We start from the raw sequence: 23,729 nt of genomic DNA on the forward strand, positions 1-23,729 counted from the left end.
TCACGTTTGGGTGGGTGCCTGGCCTGCCAGTTTTGTGGGGTAACTCTTAATATCAAGTAAAACAATTTGATTAGAAAGGTAAATGACTTCTGCACATCACGCCAGTGAAATGTTTTCGTTTGCTTCCAAGGAAGGCTTTGTGGAGGTGACATGAAGTTGCTGTGAAAGTTAAATAATAACTTTTTATAGAGATCTGAAAGGTAGAAAAGTGAGATAATGGGTAGCTAATAAAGAAACAAAACCGGCAGCAAGGCCGGAGTCTTGCTTTTCTGTCTAGCATCATGGATTCGTTAGACGGTTCCGGTCCCGGCGCACGCGGGGCGCGACTTGGGCAGCAGCTGTTTCGGACGCCGCACGGTGGTGGATGTCAGCAGGCCTGGTGCCGCGTGGCCTTTTGTGGGCCACGTACGATAAAGTTTTCCATTGTGGACGAAGGTCAGGAGACTGGAAACACACAGAACTTGGAAATTACCGCCGGACTATTACGTTACCATTCAGGACAGCGCCCTGTCCTATTTTAACTCAAGACAAAGGTGACGGCGATAAAGAGGCCAGAAAAGGGCAAACCTGGCCTGTGTTTCCTGATAACGCTGAGAAATGGGACATTTCGGGAGACCGTGGCGTGCACTCTTTTGCATAACTGGCCCTGGTTGACTTGCTTTGTCAGAGCTAATTGATAAACAGGTGCCTGCACATCAGCAACAAGCGTCGCGTCGTGGTCTGGCAGTGAGATAATGGGTAGCTGAAGGGTGGCCCCTTTAACTGTGAACATTTAAGAAAACACTTGTTGGCGACGTCCTTTAAAATTCCACGTTTTTTCCTGATAATACTGAGTAAAATGCGCCAACCGTCCTCGATGGCCTCGGGCAGGTGGCAGGCTGTAGGCAGTGTGCGCACGAGCGGGACCTGGGGCTTGTGTGAGGAAGGAAATCCTCATCTCGTCCGTCCACCTGTCCGCCCACCCAGCCACCTGTCCGTCTGTGTAGTTTCCTTTCCGTCTCTCTCGCAACAGTGAAGTGAGTGTTTAGCCGCAGCCTCCTGAGCAGGGTAACAGAGATGCCCGTCTCGGAGTCGCCGGGGCACAAGATGCAGGCGGCCCTCGTGGGAGGTGTTTTTTCTCGGTGAAAGCGTCGTGTTTCTGTCGTTTCCGCCTGCGCGTGTCCCCGTTGCTCAGGCGGCTCTGTCATGTCAGCGTCAGGTTAACTTGGCCCCTGGGCGCCTTGCTGTGTCGCCAGCCTGTACCTCTCCTAAAAACGCAGCAGCGGTGTTGCACCTCGTTGGTGTTTCCTCCCTGCTCTGTCTCCCAGGGTGGCCTGGGGACGGCTCCTCGGCAGACTGTTAAGATGTCGCTGCCAAACACCACGACATGCGAGTGAAATCTGAGAGCACAGCACGAAGGAAGCCTAGTTGGAGGTGGAGATGCCTGGTGTCTGAGGTCGGCTGGTAGAGGCGTCCCTTTGAAAGAGTGGCTCTCCCCTGGACTGGTTGCCGCGGGTGTCTGAGGCCCCCAGAGCCTGCCTAGTATTTTGTGTTTCACATTTTTTGCCTTCTGAGAGGATTCGTGGCTTTCTTTAGGTTCTCAGAAGAGCCCATGAGAAGGTAATGAACTTTGCTTTTAGCAGGTCCTGCCAGTTCAATAGCAGACCTCCGGTCATCCGTCTTTCAGGTTTGGGGATGCTGTGTTTATATCAGATTTAATATCAGAAACATCAGTTCCACATTTTTTAAAATCCTAATTTTCAAAAGCACATTTGAGATCAATCACACCCTGATTTCTCAAAAATAGCATCGTGACTGTTGTTGTCTCTGATAAGTCCTACAATGTATAAAAAGAATTACAGACCACGACCAAATGGGATGCATTCCATGTGCACAAGGCTGTTTTAACATTCAAAAGCCAGGCCTGGCCGGGCGTGGCTCAGTGGTTGAGCGTCGACCTAGGATCCAGGCGATCGGGGTTCGATTCCTGGTCAGGGTACATGCCTGGGCTGCAGGCTTGATCCCCTGTTGGGGGCATGCAGGAGGCGGCTGATCAGTGACTCTCTCATCATTGATGTTTCTCTCTCTCTCTCTCTCTCCCCCTCCCTCTCCCTTCCTCTCTCTGTAATCAATAAAGATATATTAAAAAAACAAAAAAAACAAAAAACATTCAAAAGTCAGTAACCCACAAAATCAACTTTTAAAGAGTCACACGATCACATCGATTGGCGCAGAAATGGCTTTTGACAAAATCTAACCCCCATTCACGATGAAAACTCAGCAAGTTAGGAAGAGAGGGGAACTCTCTCAACTCGATAAGGAACCTTTATAAAAAAACCTGTGTGATGGACACACTTAATGTGAAAAAGGGGAAAGTTGTAGAAACCACTGACGCATTCTTTAAGGGTAATGAATGGCTTAAAGTTTTCCTTTCCTAGCAGCAGAGTTCAGGATGAAATATCACACACACAGGTGCATTGAGTTAAATTCTTTGCTATTGCAGCACAGGCTGGTACGACTCCTGATTGGGTATTTGATGTTTTAGGGGATAATGCCATTATGGTTAGTTTTAAAGAGAGTCATTCGTTTTTAGAGTTGTATGTTGAAGTATTGAGGGGGTGGAGTTATATGATGTCTGGGATTTGTTTCAAAATCATCGAAACTGGTGGTAGGACTGGGTAACTCAAACAAGACTGGTCCCGTGTCGGTAATTGTAGTGGTTGAGTCCTGGTCACATGGGGCTTATTTTGTTCTACTTTTGCATCTTACATAATATAAAAAGATAAAATTACTTGATATAAAGCTGGTGTGGTCACACCCATTGGGTGGCTACTATCAAACCCCAGAAAATAGCAAGCGTTGGCGAGGCTGTGGAGAACTGGGACCCTTGTGCTCTGTTGGTGGGATTGTAAAAACGGTGCAGCCGGCCCAGCCGGCGTAGCTCAGCGGTTGAGCATCCACCGACCTATGAACCAGGAGGTCACGGTTCGATTCCCGGTCAGGGCCCATGCCCACGTTGCAGGCTTGATCCCCAGCAGGGGGCGTGCAGGAGGCGGCCGATCAGGGACTCTCATCGTTGATGTTTCTCTCCCCCTCCCTTCCTTTCTCTGAAATCAAATAAAAAAATACTTAAAAAACAGTGCCGCTGATGTGGAAAACTATACTGGCAGCTCCTCAGAAAATTAAAAGCAGAATTTCAAATGATCCAGCAATTCCACTGAAAACAGGGTGCGTACCCAAAAGAATTGAAAATAGAGATGCAAGCAGGTATCTGGACACCCATGTTCACGACAGCACTATTCCCGGCAGCCACAAGGGGGCGGCAGCCCACGCACCCGGACGTCGGACGGCTGAGCACCGCGTGGCAATCCCTGCAATGGGATACTATTCAGCCTTAGCATGAATGAGCCTTGGGGACATTATGCTAAGTGAAGTGAGCCAGTCATGAAAGGACAAATACCCACTGACCAACTGTGGTTGATTAAAGTTTCCTTTTTTGTTAAAAAAAAAAAAAAAAGCCCGGTGTTTTTGTTTGCTTTTGTGTATGCTTAACAGTGTCGCCGTATAGCACCACTTGTCTCTCCTGCTGCGTAAAAGGGGTGAAATTAGGCCTCTCCAGGGTCTGAGCCTGTAGGGAGTCCGTTGGCTGTCGCTTGTGTTCAGGAAGATGAGGGTGGGAGGTTGTCCTGGGAACGCCTCCTGCGTCTCCCTAGCTCTGGCCATTGTCCCTTGTAGTTTTTCCAAAACCTATCTCCTGCCCAAGGTGAATTTATCAACACGTACTTTCTGAGCGCCCGTGTGGCAGGCGGAGTGGGCCCTGCACGCACCTTATTAATAATCCTCAAAACAAGGTTGTGGAAGGAGGCCCCACTCCCTACTTATAGTGTAGAAATAGGCTCAGGTGGTTAAAGAATCTTCCCCTCGGTTGAGAGTCAGCAACAGTTCATGTGTTAACTACGTTCCTGCCTTTTCTACCAGACCACCCTGTTTAAAACTTTTAACAGCGTCTAACAGAATAGAGGGGGCTCATTGGCATAGCGGAGAAGGGGGGCGCTCACCCTGTTGCCCTAAATCGCAGCTCAAGCCCCTCTCCAGCTGCGCCTCCTTCTACATCACTTATCCCAGTCGTGCTAGTCCCAGAACGAGCCACGGACTTTCCTACCTTTGTACCTTATTTGTATTTTTATTCTGTTTAAAATACTCTCCCAAGAGGATATGCCATTTAAAGATGTCCTTGGGAGGTCTCCACTTTTGCTTCTGGCGGTTCCCAGAGTTGGTTTGAGAGTTGATGTTTCCAGCTCCCTCTTCGACACGTACTGGAATGTGAGTTTGGGTGGGGCCAGGCGCTGGTTCTGGTGCAGCTCCCACGAGGGGACCCTGCAGAGTGCTCACCTTCCCTCTGGCAGGGGCTTGGCCGCAGTGGAGACGGAGGCTGCGTGGGCGCGCTGGTCTCTGCCGACTGTGGGGTTCCCCCCACCGAGTGGGTTCCCTTCCCTAGTTGTTACCACACTCCCTAACTGTGACGGTAGCCGCCTCATTTTAGGACGTGGGTGGTCGTTGATGCATTCGTGTTGCTTCGCCGAGAGCCCCTCTCCTTGCAGTGTGCTCGTGCGGGGCAGGAGGCCTCAGGAAAGACTTCCGAGGCTCTCGGTCTCTGAGCAGGCTGAAAGTCCATGGCGGCCCGAAGCCTGAAGGACCTTGGATGTCAAGCTGGTTGGAAGGATCAGAGATGGTCTGACCTAAATATGAACTTGTAGCGGGAACAGTGCTTAGAGAGTCCACCGGAATGGGTGCCTTTTTATATTTTTATTTTGGAACCAGCTGAATAATTTACTCACTTTCTCAATGTTTTTTGGGGGGGAAAGGGAATCAGCTGGAGATGTCATATTTATATCGTTTAAGACACTTCTGTGTCTATTACCCTTAGCAAGGCGCCTGCTAACACGTTACATTTTTAAATCCAAGCCTGGTCATTGGGGCCTGTGCTCGAAGGCACCTACCGCCACCTAGTGGCGGTGTTTCTCAATTGCAGGTTTCCTTTCCCGGACCAAGGTTAACCTTCGAGTCTGCAAACAGAACATGTAACGTTATCTCAGATTTGCCAGTGAAATGCCCACAGTTTCTTAAAACACACAGCTGTCATTATTTATTATTATGTCGTCCTTGGGCTGATACAACCAACCCAGATGTTCTGGAATGAGAAGGGGCACACGTCAAATTTGTTTCTGGAAAGAGTGGATTTCTCTTTGTAAACAAATTTATCAGACGGGGACTCTGGTGCAGGGCTGATGTCAGGGCTGCCACACACGGGCTTTGCAGCCACCTTGCCAGGGATCTGTGACTTGTGCGGCCCGGACAAGGGGCCAGCCTCCCTCCTGCCCACGGAGCTGGGATGCACTAGGAAGGTACACTGGCACCTCGGTTTTCGAATGTAACCCATTCCGGAAACCTGTCCGAGTTCTGAAATGTTCGAGAACCGAGGGACCCACAGCCGACAGCTGGGCCTCAGGACCTTGCCCTCAGCGGGAGCCACGGGGCATGTTCGCCTTCCGAGGCAGGTTCGAAACCTGAAGCACTTGCCTCAGGTTTACGGCGTTTGCAAACCGAAATGCTGGTCAACTGAGACGTTCGAAACCCGAGGCCCCGCTGTATAGGTTTTTATATTTAAAGTTAACCCTGAAGTTGACCATTGTATCATTTCATTTCGATTTTTAAGTCAGTGGCAATTTCATAAACACAAAAATTAGCCATGGCTTAGAGTAATAGGTGTGCACCCCAGGTACAGCCTCCATTCACAGAGGGCCTGGCCGCCAGCCTTGCCACTCCCTGATCTTAAGTAATACGGTGCCATTCAGAATCTTGTTGGCTTTTATGATCTAGAATGTGAAGAAATGAGTCGGGAAGAGACTTTCAGCCACCTATTCCTAGACTTCTGGCAGGTAGTCTCGCCTCTCTATTTGTGGGTTCTTTTTGGACCATTAGAGAAACATCCGTCACTTGTTTCCATAAATATTTTATAATGCCAATTGAATGTGATGAAATATTAAAAATACCATTTATTAAATATTTAAAAGTTCAGTCTTTGAAACTGGCCAGCTCTCTTCATTCTAGTGCCAGCCTAAAGGAGCAATTTAGAAAATTTGAATTATAAAATTAGACTACTGGGGGGGGAAAAATAAAAGAACTGGGAATATCACTGTAAAATTATTTTTTGTCTTGGACCATCAGTCATTTTCAGCTGCAGGCCTTTCCATTAGTGTAGCAGAAATACACATTTTATGCTACTGCGTTTTTATATTTTTCTGCTGTTTGAGTTTTTTGTTTTTTTTTCAGTTTGCCTGGTATTTTTACCTTTTTACCGGGTTAGATAAATTCATTTAGTTAAAGTCTGATGAGTTTTATGGACCCACATATTGGAATAATCTTCAGTTTCATTGGCTATGCTTATAGTTTTATTAATAAAACCTTAAGTATGAAAACAAATTGGAATTGACTGTTGCTCGTAATGGTATATTATTAACAGTAAATTGAGTTAATAGCTCCTGTGTCTGGAAAGGAGAGCTTGGTGACAGTGGGAGTCTGGGGGCCTTTTCTCAGCGGCCTGTTCATCCGCCGCACCTGCAGCCCGGCAGCGGGCCAGCCCGCGTCACAGCGCCGTTTCGGGAGCTGTCCGCAGAAGACGGGGGTCGCGACCATTAGGGGAGCGTTCGGCCCGCTGCAGAGCGAGGCTGCTTTCTGTGTTCAGGGGACCCTCCCGAGCAGAGCTGCCGCAGGCTCGGGCCCGCGCCCAGCGCTCCTGCAGCGAGCTCACTGCCGTCCTCGGGGGAGATGGCAGGCGTGCCCTAACCTTCCAGAGTCTCTCCTTTACCAAGTCTCCTGTCCCAGGGGGAGTTTTTGTGTGGGGGAGGAAGATATTTTCCAAAGGCACTTTAAATTTCGGCCTTTGTGATCTGGGTTTGGCGTCCTAGTCGGTCTCTCCGTAATCAAAGCACAGCTCACTCTCTGGACAGATCTCTCAGGTTGGCTGCACGTTGACCGACAGATTCCCTCGTCTGCTCTGCTTGGACCATCCGCCCGCCAGAAACAAAAAGTAACACTTTCCCGATGTTTACAGCACCACGTCATACCTGGTTTTCAGTTCTCAGCACCAAAGCCACCTTCTCTAGGAGAGAATTTACAAACCAGGACGCTGATTTTATTTGTACCCCATATGAGGTTCCTTGTGCGCTCATTCATTGGCCAGATCCTGACGAGTGACGAGATGCTAGTTAGCAGACGACAGAAGGCGACCCCTCCCGCCAGCTGTTTTTGTGTCTGTCTGAGTGGAGGGAGAAGGTCAGGGCACAACAGCACCTTGTGGCATCTCCTGTGTCTGACTGTCCTCCGTTCACCCGTGAGGAAACCGAGGCCACGGAGGCAGCCAGGTAGCCTGTCCCGAGGTCCCAGGCTGGCGCTCCTGCGCCGAGGTGGCCGTGAGCAGCGGGGAAGGAGGCGTGGGGGCCAGAGCAGCAGGCGCTGGCGGAGTGGGACGGGAAGCGTTTGAACAGGGACCCGAAGCGAGGTGACGAGCCCCTGAGACCCAGGCAGGGGACTCGAGAGGTCAGATCTGTTTTAATAATAGTAAGACCTGGACGTGCCCTCCCCTCATCCTCACGGGTGCTCTGCGGAGTTTCTAGAGGCTGCTCGGCCTGTGTGGCACTGGCGGCAGGAGCAGAGATGGGATCCCCGCTGGCTCCTGCTAGGCCAGGCCGTGAAGATTCAGAGTGGAAAACGGCGCCGCTCTTCCCAGTAAACATAATATTTACCTCCTTAGGAAATATTAAAATTTATCTTGGTTTTAATTTCCAGTACAGTAAATACTGATGGGCAGGTAGGTAGGTAGATTCGATTAGGCAGAGCCATTAAATAGGTAGGTAGGTAGATAGATCCCATATAAACAAAGGCTGTTGGTGTCCTCAGGACCTTTCTGGTGTGACCAGCTCTGAGCCACAGATTTGAGGGCACTGTTTAGATTAGACCCGTCGGCTGCCTTGAAGAGCAGTGCAGGGGGAAATGTGCGTGGTCACTGGCTCTTGCACAAACATAAGCACTCGAGGTGAGCAGCGTCTGGTTTTGTGTGTGTGGAGTTTTAAATGCGGCAAAATGCGTATAACAGTTTCCCGTCGTAACCATTTCAAGTTCAGCTGCGTTAAGTACGTTCATTCACGTTGCTGGGCAGCCGTCCCCATAACTCTTCTCCTCTTGCAAAACTGCAACTCGGACCCACAAAACTGGCCCCGTGGGTCTGGAGTGGCCTTGCCAGTGAAGGCAAAGGGTTGGCCATGGTCCGGCTGTGGCGTCATGAACGTCTGATGGCTTGTTTGCCCCCTTCAGGGCTCCTCCTGGCGCTGGAGAAAATGCGGGCGAGGCCCAGGCGCTCTCACCACCGTGTTCCCCTGTCGCTCCGCAGTGGTCATCGCTCAAAGCAGAAAGCAGTGTCCCCTCGCGGGACGTACTAGACACGGTTAAACGCTGACATTTAGTTTCAGATCCTCCTGGATGGATTTGCACTCACGGGCAAGAGTCTGGGTAGTTCATTTAACAGGCACGCACCACCTCCTTGGGAATAAAGTTCCGTACCCTTCCTTTTAATTAGATCAGCGGAACTGAGGGCTTCTGTGGTTAATTGGTTAATACTATCCCGAGGTATTACGAGAGCTGGTGACTCTCAAGGTGAAAGTAGAAAGAAAATGAAGAAGTCCCAGCTGTGAAGTGGAGCCCAAAATACGCTGGTGGAGCTTGGCGCTCGGGGGGAGAGTGGCTGGGACCTGGGCGAAACCAGCCCAGGCAAGGCGGGGGGGTCGGAACTAAAATCGCGGTTCGGGCAAGCGCCTGCCAGAACAGCACAGGGCGGCCCTAGGACAGAAGCCGCAGCCACAGGGCCCAGGCTGGGGGGCAGCAGCCCTTCTGCAGCTATGGCCCAGCCCTCTGGGGGGGGCCAGCCGCTTACAGACTAGGAAGTGAGATCGAGAGGTCAGGTTCCGGGCCAAGGTCAGTGCTGAAGGTCACGCAGTGGGTGAAGGTAGAGGGGGCTGGAATCGGACCCCAGGTCAGCCTCGCCCCAAAGCAAAGCTATTCTTAAACACAGTTTTCAGTGAAGGCTTTTAGGAAATTTACATTTTGCTGTTTTATTTTAATACCTTAGGTTTGTAATTTTATATTCGTAAGTCTTGCCTGTTCTGCGTCTCTGTTTTACATTTTTGTTTGCAATGCTAATTTTAAATAAGTACAGTTGTATCGTCATAAAGAAATGACAGTTTTCTTTGTCACTTTCCTGTGATAGGCTGAAAATGGTTTGTCCGCCGGCCATCAGTCTTTTTTCTTTTAATTTCTAGAGTGGAACCTGGTTTCTTCCTGGACTCAGATACTTTCTTTATTACGTAATCTAGAATTTAGAATTTCATCCCGTTTGAGTTTTGATACCAAACTCTGTAACAAAAAATACAAGTGTTGCCTTCCAGACCAATGAGAGTTTTATTATTTCAATAATCGATGTATGTCTTCAAAAGCAGTTGAGTTTGAAATAGTCATTCAAGCCCGGCCGGGCGTGGCTCAGCGGTTGAGCGTCGACCTAGGATCCAGGCGATCGGGGTTCGATTCCCGGTCAGGGCACATGCCCGGGTTGCGGGCTCGATCAATGACTCTCTCATCATTGATGTTTCTATCTCTCTCTCTCCCTCTCCTTTCCTCTCTCTGAAATCAATAAAGATATATTTAAAAATAATAATAATAAAATAAATAAATAAAATAAATTGTCATTCTAGGCCCGGCTGGTGTGGCTCGGTTGGCTGGGCGTCGCCCGGTGCACCGAGAGGTTGCTGGTCACCGGTCGGGGCACACGCCTTGGTTTCCGGCTCCATCCCCCGTGGGGGGCGAGCGGGAGGCAGCTGATCAGTGTCGGCCTCACACATGGATGTTTCCCCCTCTCCCCCCCTCTCCCTCCCTCTCTAAAAATGGATTTAAAAAAACCTTTAAAAAAATAAGATAATCGTTCTGACCTGCTGTATTTCCTTTCTTTTTTTTAAACACAGCTAACAAGCACAAGCCCTGGCTTGAGCCCACCTACCACGGCATCGTGACAGAGAACGACAACACCGTGCTGCTCGACCCCCCGCTGATCGCCCTGGACAAAGACGCCCCTCTGCGGTTCGCAGGTACCAGCTGTGAGCGCGGTTTTGTTTGCTCTGGATGCTGGACCGGGTGGGATGCACCGGGAATGTTTCTGACCCTTCCTCAAAGTGTCTTGATGGCTAAGGGTGGTTTGTGGCTCCCGGGCACCATACCCTCTCTTGTTAATTTTAATAGTGGGGGCACCTGACCAAAGAGCCTGTGCTTGTGGTTGAAAAGCAGAATATTTCATCGCATCCTTTCATTCCTTGTCTCGGTATCATCAGGCAGGTAACGCCTAGGCCAGCGTGTCTCAGAAAGTCACGCACACAGCCCCCCTGCGGGCCGAGTTACAGACTCGGTTCCAGAGGGTCGGGGGGACCCGAGATTCAGCCCCCCTGACCCACCCGCAGGTGCTGCGTGTGCCGCTGGCCCGTGCGAGGCAGGGACCTGGGTAATTATAGCTCAGGGTCTCGCTCGCACTCCCTGTTTCAGTCGCCTGAAAAGAATTACTTGAAAACGCCGAGCAGTCTTTATAGAGAATCCTTTGGCTTAGATTTTACTTTGAATAAATTTTTTAAGTGGAGGTATTTCCTCGGATTGTAACCTGGCTGCAGCCACAGATCTGGGATCGCTCGGAGATTTGCTGCTTTGCTGACATTCAATAGCACTTTGTACATCAGGGTGGTTCTTGCTTGAGTCCTGTCGGTAGTAAGTTCCCTGGCCGGCGGAGAGATGTGCCGTGTCACCCTCTCCTTGCCTCAGGGTCGTAGTCGACGCTGAAGTTGATTTTCAAAGAGTAGTTGTTGCCACGATATTTTTCCAGGACAGAATTTCTCACGTTAGTGTGTGCCGTTTGCCTGGGACAGTAGGAAGAATTCAGTTACCTGGTATAGATCAGGCGTTACATCAACCTCGCTGTGTGTAAATGGAGGGAAGTGGACATGTTTCTGGAGCTGTTTGAACAGTAAATCTGTTCTTCACTCTCTTCAAGTGCCCCAGCCCATTTTCAGGAAGGAAGCCTGAGAACCAGCTGGCTGATTGAGTCAGCAGTGGACACAGACATCCCAGTAGTTTCGCTTGTTTATTGGTTTTTAGCGAGAAATCCAATTAGAAGGACAGGAGAGGAAGCACTCGGTGCCGTGAACACTCACACACGGTATTTGTGTAGCAGCCGAGGCGTTTTTCCTGCCTGCTCCCTCCTTCCCCGAAACTCGGAATCCCGTTAGCACTGCATGTCGGTGTCGCCTGGAGCTGCTGGTTTCTGCGGGGCCGTGTGCGCACATGTACGCGTGTGCTCTGTGGGCCCTACTTAGTTATCATGTACACTCGTCCGTGAGCGCGGCGGCCAGTGCCGTGTAAATAACCTAACAGGAGCGTCGAGCTGATGATCCTGGGCAGACTTAGGCATTCCCCACACCCCCCGCCATCTAAGCGGTGGTTGGAGCCAGGAGCTCCACGTCGATCCCTCGGGCCTCTCTCTCCTCTGAAGGGCCAGCCACACACGGGCCTGTGGTTTGTGCTTAGACCAGCGCCTGGGACTAGTTGACACTCCATAGATACTGTAGGAGGAGTGAGCGTTTGTCCGAGATCACACGGCTCCTGAGCGATAGAGCCGCCTTCCTGCCTGGCGGTCCCACTCCAGCCTCGACCGGTAGGTTCACTGTCAGCTCCCGTGTTGTTATCTGTAAAATGTTGTAAATATCCTGGTTTCCGGTCTTAGCCCATCACAGGAACGTGTGCGGGGAACCACCGGAGATCGCTGGTCAAGCTTCTGAAGAAAGTGCGTGGGCAATGTTGGCAGCTTAGTCGCCAGAGTGCGCTGTGAATTGTCCCTAATCAGACGTTCGTGTTGAACGCACAGGGTCTAGGCCAGATTGTTTTCTTGGGGTCAAACAGGAGAATTAATTCTTGGTATTTGTCAAGTAGTTTAAGAAATTAAAATGACTAAATTGCTCATTCAGCCCCTTTTCCTTAATCTGCTAAAAGCCTGAGTCGAGGTAGGTGAGAAATTGTGTTGTCCGTTTTGTGTATTTGATGGGGAGCTAAAAGCTTGAACCCCTTACACAGGCCACGTTGTCGCCTTTTGGACAGTCGCCCCTTCTTCGCTGCCCGTGGCAGATGCCGAGCACCCCGCCTTGCCACCCCCGCTTGTAGGCTGTCCTTTGTGGTAGTTGGTTTCATTCCAGGACCCTGTCCTGCTTTCCCAGACTGAGTGCAGAGATTTTACAAGGTTGGTTAAACGGCTGCGATAGGAATAGAATCCAAAAGAAATTTCAGGGCAAGGACGGGAGCCGTGTTCCCGTCGGTGGTTCGTTAGCACCGGCTCAGGTCCGTGATCCTGTCCTCGTGTTCTGTGTCACTTACGGGACTCACACCCGGAGGTCGAGGTGGCCGATGGCGCTGAGCCGACTGCCCACCCCCCCGCCCCCGGCACTGCCTTTCAGCATGTGCCGCGGCTGACACTGCATTTGTAGCAACGAGGTGGGCGTATTTGGTTAAGCCACATGAAATCGCCATTTTTATATGTTGAAACTATCAAAATACTTGAAAAAATGGAATATTGGAAACTTCATTGGCTCAGCCTAATTACTGTAAGTAATTACTACTCAAGCAGTCAGTTGAGTAGCAGATGTAAGTCAGCATCTGGGTGTTAGGACAGAAATTGCACATTAACAGCTCCTGAGTAGCGTGAGCTCATTTTGGATACAGTTGCCTCCAGGAAAGGTTTGGGATCAGTAATCATTAAATATTAAGTGACTCTGCCAGGTCTTTGGAGACCATAAAGAAGCATACAAGCTCGCCCTTGTTCTCAAAGCCCTGACTGGGGGGCTCAAAACCAGCACTGACAGAGGACCCCAGGTACTGGAGGTTTGTAATTCAGTGCCCAGTGAGAGCCAGCGCACGGGACAAGCCAGGTTCATTAAAGGCAAGGAAATGCCAGGTAAAGGAGGCAAGGGGAGCTCCCCGTGGGTGGCGGCATTGACCTAGGCGGTGAAGCCGGGAGGGATGGGACCTGGCCGGGCTTCAGAGCGCCAGGTGAGCAGTTAGCTGGAGCGGCCAGGGTGGCGGGAGGGAGCAGAGGGTTGGTCACTTTAGGGTCGCGTGTGTCCTCTGCTGAGCGGAACAGTTGGGATGTGCACGTATATCCCTAAACGGGGTTCATGTCCCCGGGGCCCGACCACCAGTGCAGGTCCCTGAGCTCTGCTCCTGGCTGCCCGAGACTGCACCTCCGGGGCAGAGGCCAAGAAACCTCAGCGCAGCCGTGGCCCAGTCTGCGCGGGGACCGCCTGGCAGTGCTGGTTAAAAACACAGAGTCCTGGGCTCCCAGAGCTGCTGAGTCAGAATTTCTGGGGATGGGGCTTCTTCAAACCAGATTTGGAACAAGCTTCCCCGGCAGTTCTTGGCACTGAAATTTGAGGGCGATTGCTGTAGTCCAGGGATTCCAGCCAGTGTGCTGCAAGACAGTTTAAAACACGCAGTACCTGACTGTTCAGTCAGGAGCACTGACCTGTCTTCCTTTAGATTCTCAAATAAAAAAGTGACAGCAGCCAACACAGTAGCTGTCCCGTGTGGGTGAATCAAAATTATACCAATTTTTTTTGTCAGATCGGCAAAAAATGCATTTTTTGGCATGCCGCAGACTTTTAGTAAGTAGTCTGTGTGCCATGAGATGACAGGAGCTGAAAACCGATGCTGTGGTCAGTGAGGGGCTCCGGGTCGTGATGCCGGGCTGTGAGGGCGAGGCCGCCCGCGCGCAGGTGCGTGTATTTTCTCCGTTACTGTACGTTTAAGGTGCTTAAGAAGCCGTGCTGATAAGAGCCGCATGTGAGCCTGGACCAGTCACCAAAACTGAGCAGCAGCCTGGATGCCCAGCTGTGAGCGTGGACGCCCTGGCCAAGCGGAGGGGTGGTCGGAGGGGAGCGTTGGGTTAGCAGGACGTCGTAGCGATGCTGCGCGTCTGCGTCTGTCCCGTGCGTGCAGCTGATAGAACTGCGCATCGGGTGGGGGAGAGGGAAGAGAAGGGAGTGGACAGCCTTAAAGCTTGAAGAGTCAGCTCCTGGGGGCGCGGGGCGTCACCGATGGAAACGGTCCCTGCGTGGGTGGGGAGCAAACGCCGAGCATCAAGAGGCAGGAGGACGCGCACAGTGAAGACACCGGAGGAACCCTTGTTAATTTTGTCGGCTGTGTGACGTCGCTGTAGTTATGTTAAGGAAGAAGCCTTTGTCTGTGAGAGATTCCTGGTGACTTTTGTATGGATGAAACAGTTTAATGTCTGGCTTTAAAATACTCCAGAGGCAGGACGCTGGGTAAATGCGGCAGGCGCCGGAGCACCCCCCTCCCCCCAAGTCTTTCCCTTTCTCTGCCCTCGTTCCCTAAGTGGCACCATCAGCCGGAACCCAGGGAGTCCCTGCGGACTCTCTCGCTCCCCCGTGCAGTTGGCTACGAAGTCCAGTCTACCCTAAAAGTCCCCGAGTCCTAAGACACTGCCCCAGTTCAGCCCCGTCAGATCTCGCCTTGGCTGCTGGCCCCGGGCCTTGCTGCGCTGGGATCCGTCTTCCGCGTCAGCGGCGGGCTCCTAGGAGGAGCAAGCAGATGGGCCCGTGTCGCCAGCCCGCTGGCCGGCATGCGGGTGACGCTCGGCGGTGACTCGCGGGCCACGCAGCGGGTACGTGAAGCCCAGGCCTGCCAGCTGTGCAGGCGGGACCAGCCTGCCTGGCAATTTAATAAGTGCCCGTGGATGTGGGGCACCGAAGCCCGTGGAGTGGGGTCGGGGACATGCGGCGAGGGGCAAGTGTACATGTTTGCTGCTCTCATTGTGAATGCGTCCAGTCGCTCAGGGAGCAGCCTGGAAACACATGGTGAGTGTCCGGGTAATTTATACTCTTACGCCTGACAGTTATACGTCTGAGATGCTGTTCCTGCAAAAACCGTAGGGCAGATCGTGTTCAGAGCTACAGGACAAATTCCCGCCCTCCCTCCAGACCACCTACGGCCCCCCCATGTGAGCAGGAGGCCGCTTCGTCCTTGCGGTGTCTCACTCGCCATCCCACAGCCTTGGCCTTACTTTCAAAACGCATCCCAAACCTGCCCACCGCTCTCCGCCCCGTGTCCCCCGTGGTCTGGCCTTCAGCCTCTCGCGCCTGGATGACCCCAGTGACCGTCTGTGCCCCTTAGAGACTGATTCTCAGCAGAGCAGCCAGACGGAGTCTTCCAGAATGAGAAATACATTTATTTCTCGGCTCCGAAGGCTCCGGTCATTTCCTTCTCACTTGGAGGACAAGCTGCCAGGGGAGCGTCAGGTCACCTCCCTGTGCCCTCTCCCTGAAATTCTTACCCAGAGAGTCGTGTTTCCCTCGTTTCTGCTCAGACGTTATCTGTCAGTGGAGCCTTCCCGGAACACCTGAAGGGTAAAGTTGGAACACCCCACTCCCTTCCCACCCCCGCCTTCCCCGCCCGGCCTCCCGCTGTGAAATCTCAGAGGAGAAATCCAGGGAGTTTAATCTATTGGCAGATGGTTCCGCTCCTCACAGAAGCCATCTCAAGGACACTGCCTGAACCAGGGGTGTCGCTAACCCCTATTCAACAGCACACGACGTAGGCGGCGTGACCCACGTCACATACTTCATCCAAGGCCCCGGACCTGCCCTCACCCACGCAGGCCGTTGTCGGGAAGGCACGCGCAGTCGCAGCTCAGATAACGGACTTGCTCACTGTTTTCTCTCCGGAACAGTAAGCTCCCAGTCGAAACTGAGAAGTTTTCTCTGGGTTAAAGCTGGGCAGCTTGACTTATTTTTAAATGTATTGTGCAATACTGTTACACTCCCCACATGTGAAAGCGCAGTGTAGTGAATTAGCACGTTCTGGGGAACAGTTTGACATGTCTTTACCCGGCAGCCCTGCTCCTGGGCGTGCCTCTCGGGCAGTGCTTAGCCGACTTTCTGTAAAGGCCGGATAGTAAGTATTTTGGGATCTCTTGCAGTGACTCTCCTTTGCCACTGTAGTGAGAGAGCGTGATGCAAAAGCAAACGGACAGGCGTCTGTGTTCCAATAAAACTTTGCTTATGGATACTAAAGTGTGAATTTCATAGAATTTTCATATAATATTTAAAAAGATAAAAATTGTTAGTATGCAGGTTGTTCAACAGTGTGACATGGTGGCCCAGCTGGCGTGGCTCAGCGGTTGAGCGTCGACCTAGGACCCAGGAGATCGGGGTTCGATTCCCGGTCAGGGCACATGCCCAGGTTGCGGGCTCGATCCCCAGTCAGGGGCATGTAGGAGGCAGCTGATCAATGACTCTCTCGTCATTGATGTTTCTCTCTCTCTCTCCCTCACCCTTCCTCTCTCTGAAATCAATAAAGACATATTTAAAACAACAACAACGTGACACGGTGGATTTGGCCCGAGGCCATAGGTTGCCTGCTGGACTGGGACAGTGTCCTCAGCCCTCGCCGTGATGGTGGGAAGGTTCGGTGTCTGCATTCTCTACTCGGTAGTTACTAGGCGCCTGCGGCTGTTGAAATTCTGCCAGTGCATGGAGGAACTGACTTTTTAATATTTAATTTTAACATGAATTTTAATTTAATTTGACTTAGCCCCATGCGACTACTGGCTACGGCATTGGCCAGCACAGATCCAGAGACACGCTGTGGGGGCGCAGCAGGAACCACGGACAGACCTATCCATTGTAGCTCGTTCATAAGCAGCAAAAACTGGCATTGTGGTATTATCGTCCCACAGTGGGAATGACTGTGGTGATGGCGGACGCTGCGGAGGGCCTGCTCTGTCCAGGCAGCGTTTTACGCACTGTACCTGTGTTGACTCACTGGGTTCTTATGTATGTGGTAGTGAAACGAATCCACCGCAGCCGTGGACACCATCCAGGATGAATGGATTTTAGACCCCAGGCTGAGTAAGAAGGCAAGACACAAAAATTCTGTACTGTGTGATACCCTTTTTCAAACCTCAAAAACAAGCAAAATGACACAGCACCTTTCAGGGATATACAAATATATGGCAGGAACATCAAGAAAAGCACACACACAACACAAGGGGATTCAGGCTGTGATACCCTTGGGGGAGAAACGGTGCCCCCAGTGAGGCCACGCTGAGTGGGAGGCAGTGGGGCTCCCGACCCTCCCTGCGGTGGTCCTGGGCGAGGCAGGCAGGGTTTACACGGGCACGCTGGGCCGGCGTGTTCACGCGGTAAAAACTATCACCGCCGTTAGTACTGAATCTCGTTTCAGTTCCCATTTAAGCAGATGTTCCCTTCAAAGATGCGTTTGTATTTGCTGCCTTGGTTGCATGAGGACCAAGATTAGATGAAAAAACATTGTTATTTATTCAGCTCAAAAACAAAGGATTAAAATAAAACCCCTTGCTCCCCAACTGTTTGTTTCATTTAACCTAATGATGAGTTGAATGTTACGACTCTTAACCACAAGAACTTGTACTGAAAAGGAAAATCTGAAAACAGCGAAGAACAAATAGGTGAACATCTAAGCTGTTCTCATGAAAGTGTTCGTTCAAAGTCCTGACGCACCTGAGGGTGTTACGAAGCCGTAGCAGTATTTCAGGGGTGGGTTAGTGTGATATCAAAAATTATGCAGTAGTCCACGGTAAGTAGGATTCGAAGAGACACTTTGTTACTGAAGGTCCAGTTTTGCTACAGCTCTAGCGAGTGGCCACTGAGCTGATTGTTACATTGTGTCCAGCTTTTCTATGTAATATGTGCAGCTTTGACTTTTTTTTCCGTATTGTTCCATCTTCATTCTTTCCTGCGTTACTGACATGGGTTTATCTTTTCTCCCTTTAGAGAGTTTTGAGGTGACAGTCACCAAAGAAGGTGATAAAGGGTTCTTTCTATCCCTCTTACAAATATTAACCCACTAACTTTGTTTATAAAATTGGGAATCAGCCCTTAAACAGAAGATGCTGTCATGCTCTCTTACCGCTATTTATTCTTTGTTTCTATTTTTAAATATATTGATGGAGACTGAATGTAACCAAACCCTCGGTTAGAAATATCTGGAAATCAGACATCCATTTGAACTATATGGATAATATTGTGCTTAATTTTTTTTTTTTTTTAATTGAACTTAAGGATTCATGTCATAGCCGTTTTCTTAGTTGTAATTTTGGAAGAGTTCCATCTTATTTTTATGGGAAATACATTTTGTGAAGTTTTATATATACATCAAAGCATTTATATTTGTTCTCCCGTGGGCAAGAATGGAAACCTAGATTTTAACTCCTAACGAAGCTGGTAAGCCAACTTAGACAAGCTTGCGTTCCCAGGCAGGCGTCCTCTTGGGGTCTGATAGGTTACAGTCCGAAACCAGGGGCAGCCTGGCATATCTCCCCACGGTGGGCACTGCATCTTACCGGTAGATGCCGGCCGTTGAAATGGATGCCTGAGAAGTTGGTATTTCTACCTTTCTCGTTCAGTAGTTTGCTTTTGATTCCCTAATTTTAGCCAGGCTCATTGCACAGGAAGACTTGTTTCTTCTGATGTTTTTCCGACAGACTTTCTGTAATTACGGTGCTGAACCTGTGTCTCACGCTTCTTCCCCTCAACACCTAACTGCGTTTTAGCCATCCCTCTGGTCCAAACCAGAACAGCTGCCCAGCTGTCCCCAGTAGCCGGGGCAGTTTCTTGGTGTTACCAGGCCTTGGCTGCTTGCTAATGAGACCATTTACCCTGGAGCTGTCCTAAGTACTCCTGTGAAATGCCTGTCTGTATTTTCTCTTTGTCTTTTGTGTTCCTGCATGAATGGATGCAAAGTCAAACAAGCTGCTTGGAAAGCCAGAACCTGCTTCTTTGTACTAAAGCCCCAGAACTTACCCTGTTACCAAGCACAGCGCCCCTGCTTTGTCCACAGACCCTCTCGACCCCCTGGCTGCCGAATTGTGGCCGTTGATTTTCTTTGGGGGAGGAGGGGACTGGCTGCGCAGACGGTGCGAGTGGCGGGAATTCTAACCTGCATTGCTTTGACTCCCCCAGGTGAGATTTGTGGATTTAAAATTCATGGGCAGAATGTCCCCTTTGACGCGGTAGTGGTGGATAAATCCACGGGCGAGGGACTCATTCGCTCGAAAGAGAAGCTAGACTGTGAGCTGCAGAAAGACTACACGTTCGCCATCCAGGCCTATGACTGCGGGAGGGGGCCCGACGGCAGTGCCAACGCAAAGAAGTCTCATAAGTAAGTGAGCTGGGCAGAGAGTGTGTGAAGAACAGTGGTGACTGTTATTGCCCCATCCCCAGGGCTTCGTGTGCTTTGGAAATAGAAGATAGTCCTGCCAGGTAGCTCTGCGGGTTAGATAGAGTGTCATCCTGATACGCCAAGGTTGCAGGTTCGATCCCTGGCCGGGGCACATACAAGACTCGACCAGTGACGCATAAGTCAGTGGAACGGCAATAGAACAACAGGTCCATGTTTCTCTCTCTCTCTTCCTCCCCATTTCTTTTGTCTCTAAAAAATCAATAAATAATTTTTTAAAAAAAGTTCTCAATTGTCCATTGTGACACAATGAGCAGTTTGTTTGTTTTTTTTAATCTTCTCCCAAGGATATTTTTTCTGTTGCTTTTCAGAGAGAGTGGAAGGGGGAGAGAGAGAGAGAGAGAAACATCGAAACATCGACGCGAGAGAGACACATCGCTTGGTTCCTCCCGCACACGACCTGACCAGGGCCCGGGAATCGAGCCTGCAACCGAGGTACATGCCCTGGGCCTGAATCGAACCCGGGACCCTTCAGTCTGAGAGCCGACGCTCTAACCACTGAGAAAAACTGACCAGGGCTCACAGTGAGCAATTTGATCAGAGGCCCTGGCATATGGCTCCCAGCAGGGCCTGGCACGTAGCTGTAAATGAATGAAAGTGACTTTACCCACCAAGTGCCCTAGTAAAGAAACCAAGGCCCTACAGTGAAAATACAAAAAGCCCACTTCTTCCCTCGGACGATGCTCTGTGGTTACATTCACCTTTTGTCTGTGAATTCCGAGGGCACGAAACTCATCTGAGCCGGTGGAAGGAAGCTGACTCGTGAGCCACTGCCTGGGCGCGATCCCGCCCTTCCTGCCAGCTGAGGACGGCCGGCTGGCCTAGCGGGAGCGCTCTGGGCAGCACATGGAGTTAGAATCTCGTCTTTCCTCTGCTGCTCACCTGCCCTTTGAGGCAGATTTAATTTTGTTCAGTCTCAGTTTTTACTTAGTACATGGACTAAGGAAAGAGGGGCACATGGGTGAGAAGATGTCACATAACCGTTGTGAGGTCAGGATGGATGGATGGATGGATGGATGATGGATGGATGGATGGATGGATGGATGGATGGATGATGGATGGATGGAGGATGGATGGATGGATGGATGGATGATGGATGGATGGATGATGGATGGATGGATGGATGATGGATGGATGGATGGATGGATGGATGGAGGATGGATGGATGGATGATGGATGGATGGATGGATGGATGGATGATGGATGGATGGATGGATGGATGGATGGATGATGGATGGATGGATGGATGATGGATGGACGGATGGATGGATGGATGATGGATGGATGATGGATGGATGGATGATGGATGGATGATGGATGGATGGATGGATGATGGACGGATGGATGGATGGATGATGGATGGATGGATGGATGGATGGATGGATGGACGGATGGATGGACGGATGGATGGACGGATGGATGATGGATGGATGATGGATGGATGGACGGATGGATGGACGGATGGATGGACGGATGGATGGACGGATGGATGGAGGATGGATGGAGGATGGATGGACGGATGGATGGATGGATGGATGATGGATGGATGGATGGATGATGGATGGATGGATGGATGGATAGACGGATGGATGCATGATGGATGGATGATGGATGGATGGCGCTGGGGTGTGGAGGGTCTTGGTGACCAGCAGGGGTGCTGAGTGCCCGTGAATTGCCCCTCACCCTTGTCACACACTGTTTTCCTTGGAAGAGATCTTATTCCAGTCAGAGGTCTTTCTGACCCAGAGCGCGCCCTGACCAGTCGCCCTGAGACCAGCCGTTTTCTGTCTCAGGAGCCTGTCTGACGAGGCCTTTGTGTTGTCACCCGAGCTGGGGAGATGGACCCTGGCAGCACGGGCTTCACCAGGAAGGGCAACATTGAGGTCCCGTGGAGGCCCCTCATCAGCTGATCGAGTGGGGGGTGTCCCAGCCGCGGGTTACTGACGGTCCCTCGTCCTTGGAAGCAGGACCAGCCTTGTTTCAACGCCCCCGCTTCCCGCCTTCCGACGCTGTGTCCCTCCCTCCCTCCCTCCCTCCCTCCCTCCCTCCCTCCCTCCCAGTTGCTTTTGAATTTTGCAACAAAATAGTTTTCGCTTTGTGGTTAGAGAGCTAACAGACACGTGATACAGTTCATCTCCCTCCTGCATACCCTGACCCTCACTGTCAAAGAAAATCCCAAGGTTCTCTTTTTTATGTTATTGCCTTTTGTTTTTTCACTCCTCACCCAAGGATATTTTTTATTGATTTTTAGAAAGAGAGGAAGAGAGTGGGAGACAGACAGATAGACATCAGTGTGAGAGAGAAATACTGATTGGTTGCCCCCGTACCCACCCCAACCAGGGATCGAACTCACAACGTAGGCATGTTCCCTGACCGGGAATCGAACCCGCAGCCTTTGTGGTGCGCGGGACGACGCCCACGCAGCCGAGCCGGCCAGGGCTGCGGTGCTGCTTTCTTACCAGCTGCTTTATCCCTGGGACCTGGAACGATCACCCCAAATTCCTGTTTTAACTTTTCTGTTATCTCCGTGCTAAAGTAAAAACAATGAATAGTTTAATTTTTATCTTCATTGTAAAATTTAATAAAAGATGTCAGAAAAAGGAAATTTACAAATAGGACAGAATGGGGGGCGGCGATAAAAGACAAAGCACACAGCGTCTCTTCCCTCTTCCAGAGCAACTGTCCACATCCAGGTGACCGACGTGAACGAGTACGCGCCCGTGTTCAAGGAGAAGTCCTACCAGGCGACCGTGGTGGAGGGGAAGCGTTACGAGAGCATCCTGAGGGTGGAGGCCGTGGACGCAGACTGCTCCCCCCAGTTCAGCCAAATCTGCAGCTATGAAATCGTCACCCCCGACGTGCCGTTCGCTGTCGACAAAGATGGTGAGAACGGGGCGAGCGTTCCCTACCAAGGGGACAGCCCCTCGTAAGCCGATCAGTTTCAGATCCAAACTTTATGCATCAGCGAAACTCACAAGTCAGAGACTCAGTCCATTCTGGCGGCTAGAACAAAATGCCACAGGCCGGGCGGCTTCAACAGCAGGCATTCGTGTCTCCTGGTTCTGGAGGCTGAGAGGCCCGAGATCGAGGCGCCGGCCCATTCAGGGTCCCGCGAGGGCCTCTTGCTGGCTGACTGACGGCCACCTTCGCGCTGTGGCCCCCATGGTGGGAGGGACAGGGCGCTCTGGTCGCCTCTTCTTACAAGGACACTAATTCCAATATGGGGGCTCCCCTCTCATTGCCTCCCCTAAACCTAAGTTCCTCCCAAGGGCCCCGCCTCCTAACACGAGCGCCCCGAGGGCTCGGGCTTCAGCATGAGAACAGTCGGTCCATGGCACAGACCTAACGTGGCGTGTCTGTCTCACCGCTCAGTTCCCACTCTGTCCCCGAAAGCCTGTGTTCTCTGGGGGGGTCCTTGTTCCTTTCTCATCAAGGTCTCACGAAAACGCCCTGCCTGTCACGCTGTCCGTGTGCCGTCTCGCCTTTGTCAGCCTGGATCTGAGTGAGACAGGCCTTTCCTTAGTCCTGTTTTCTGTTCTCCGTTAGATTCGCATCTGCCGCCTCGTCCTGGAGGCGAGGGTTTAGTCTTTATTGCCAGACCCTCCATCCTCGGTAATAGAACAGAACCAGCTCGTTCTAGAGTTTAACTTTTTTATGAGGTTGTGGCTTCAGGATGATACAATGTTTCCATTGTGGATGCACAGTCCAGAACCTCTGCTAACATTGTGGGCACGACAAACACTTTGCAGACACCCGGACTCACGGTCAGAAGCAGGCTCCTCTTCTAGCGGGCGGGGCAGGAATTCTCTCTCTCTCTCCTCTCTCATAAAGTGAGTCTTTTAGCAAGAAGCATTTGGTGCAGCTTGATCTTATATTTCATATTTGAAAAATCCGAATCTTATATGTAAGTCTTAAATATAAAAACAAAAGGAAACCTCTAAGAATAAACGGCGTTGAGTGTGCGGGCCCGAGGGGCGGGTGTCGTGCTCTCGCGCCCGGGAAGCGGGGAGGAGCGTTCGTGATCTCAGGCTGCTTCCCCGTCGGTACCTACGGGGCTGGAACCACGTGCCTCTGTGTTTCCGCGGAGGGCGGCGGAAGCGGAACCAGCGCGGGCTGGGCTCTCACTGTTGTTTTTCCCCCTGGAAGGGTACATAAAGAACACGGAGAAGCTGAACTACGGGAAAGAACACCAGTACAAGCTGACCGTCACCGCCTACGACTGCGGGAAGAAGAGGGCGGCCGAGGACGTGCTGGTGAAGATCAGCATTAAGCCCACCTGCACCCCCGGGTGGCAAGGTGAGCTCCGTTCCCCTCGTCCCTGC

The 23,729-nt window shown here is 51.2% G+C and overlaps 1 protein-coding gene across 4 annotated transcripts in view; it reads left to right on the forward strand.

The window, feature by feature from the left end:
• CLSTN1 (calsyntenin 1) overlaps window positions 1–23,729 on the forward strand; it is a 55,134-nt gene that overhangs the window by 16,726 nt on the left and 14,679 nt on the right. For 2 of the 4 annotated variants that reach the window (XM_081144957.1, XM_081144959.1), the window contains exons 2-6: window positions 10,050–10,172; window positions 17,943–17,972; window positions 19,131–19,329; window positions 22,082–22,290; window positions 23,554–23,703. In XM_081144957.1, coding sequence (XP_081001083.1) covers window positions 10,050–10,172; window positions 17,943–17,972; window positions 19,131–19,329; window positions 22,082–22,290; window positions 23,554–23,703 — 711 coding nt within the window. The remainder of the gene's footprint in view (window positions 1–10,049; window positions 10,173–17,942; window positions 17,973–19,130; window positions 19,330–22,081; window positions 22,291–23,553; window positions 23,704–23,729) is intronic. The other 2 variants (XM_081144958.1, XM_081144960.1) reach the window with 1 other exon arrangement.

The sequence above is a fragment of the Miniopterus schreibersii genome, assembly GCF_964146895.1.
Source record: "Miniopterus schreibersii genome assembly, chromosome: 8".
In the NCBI taxonomy this organism is placed as follows: Eukaryota; Metazoa; Chordata; class Mammalia; order Chiroptera; family Miniopteridae; genus Miniopterus; species Miniopterus schreibersii.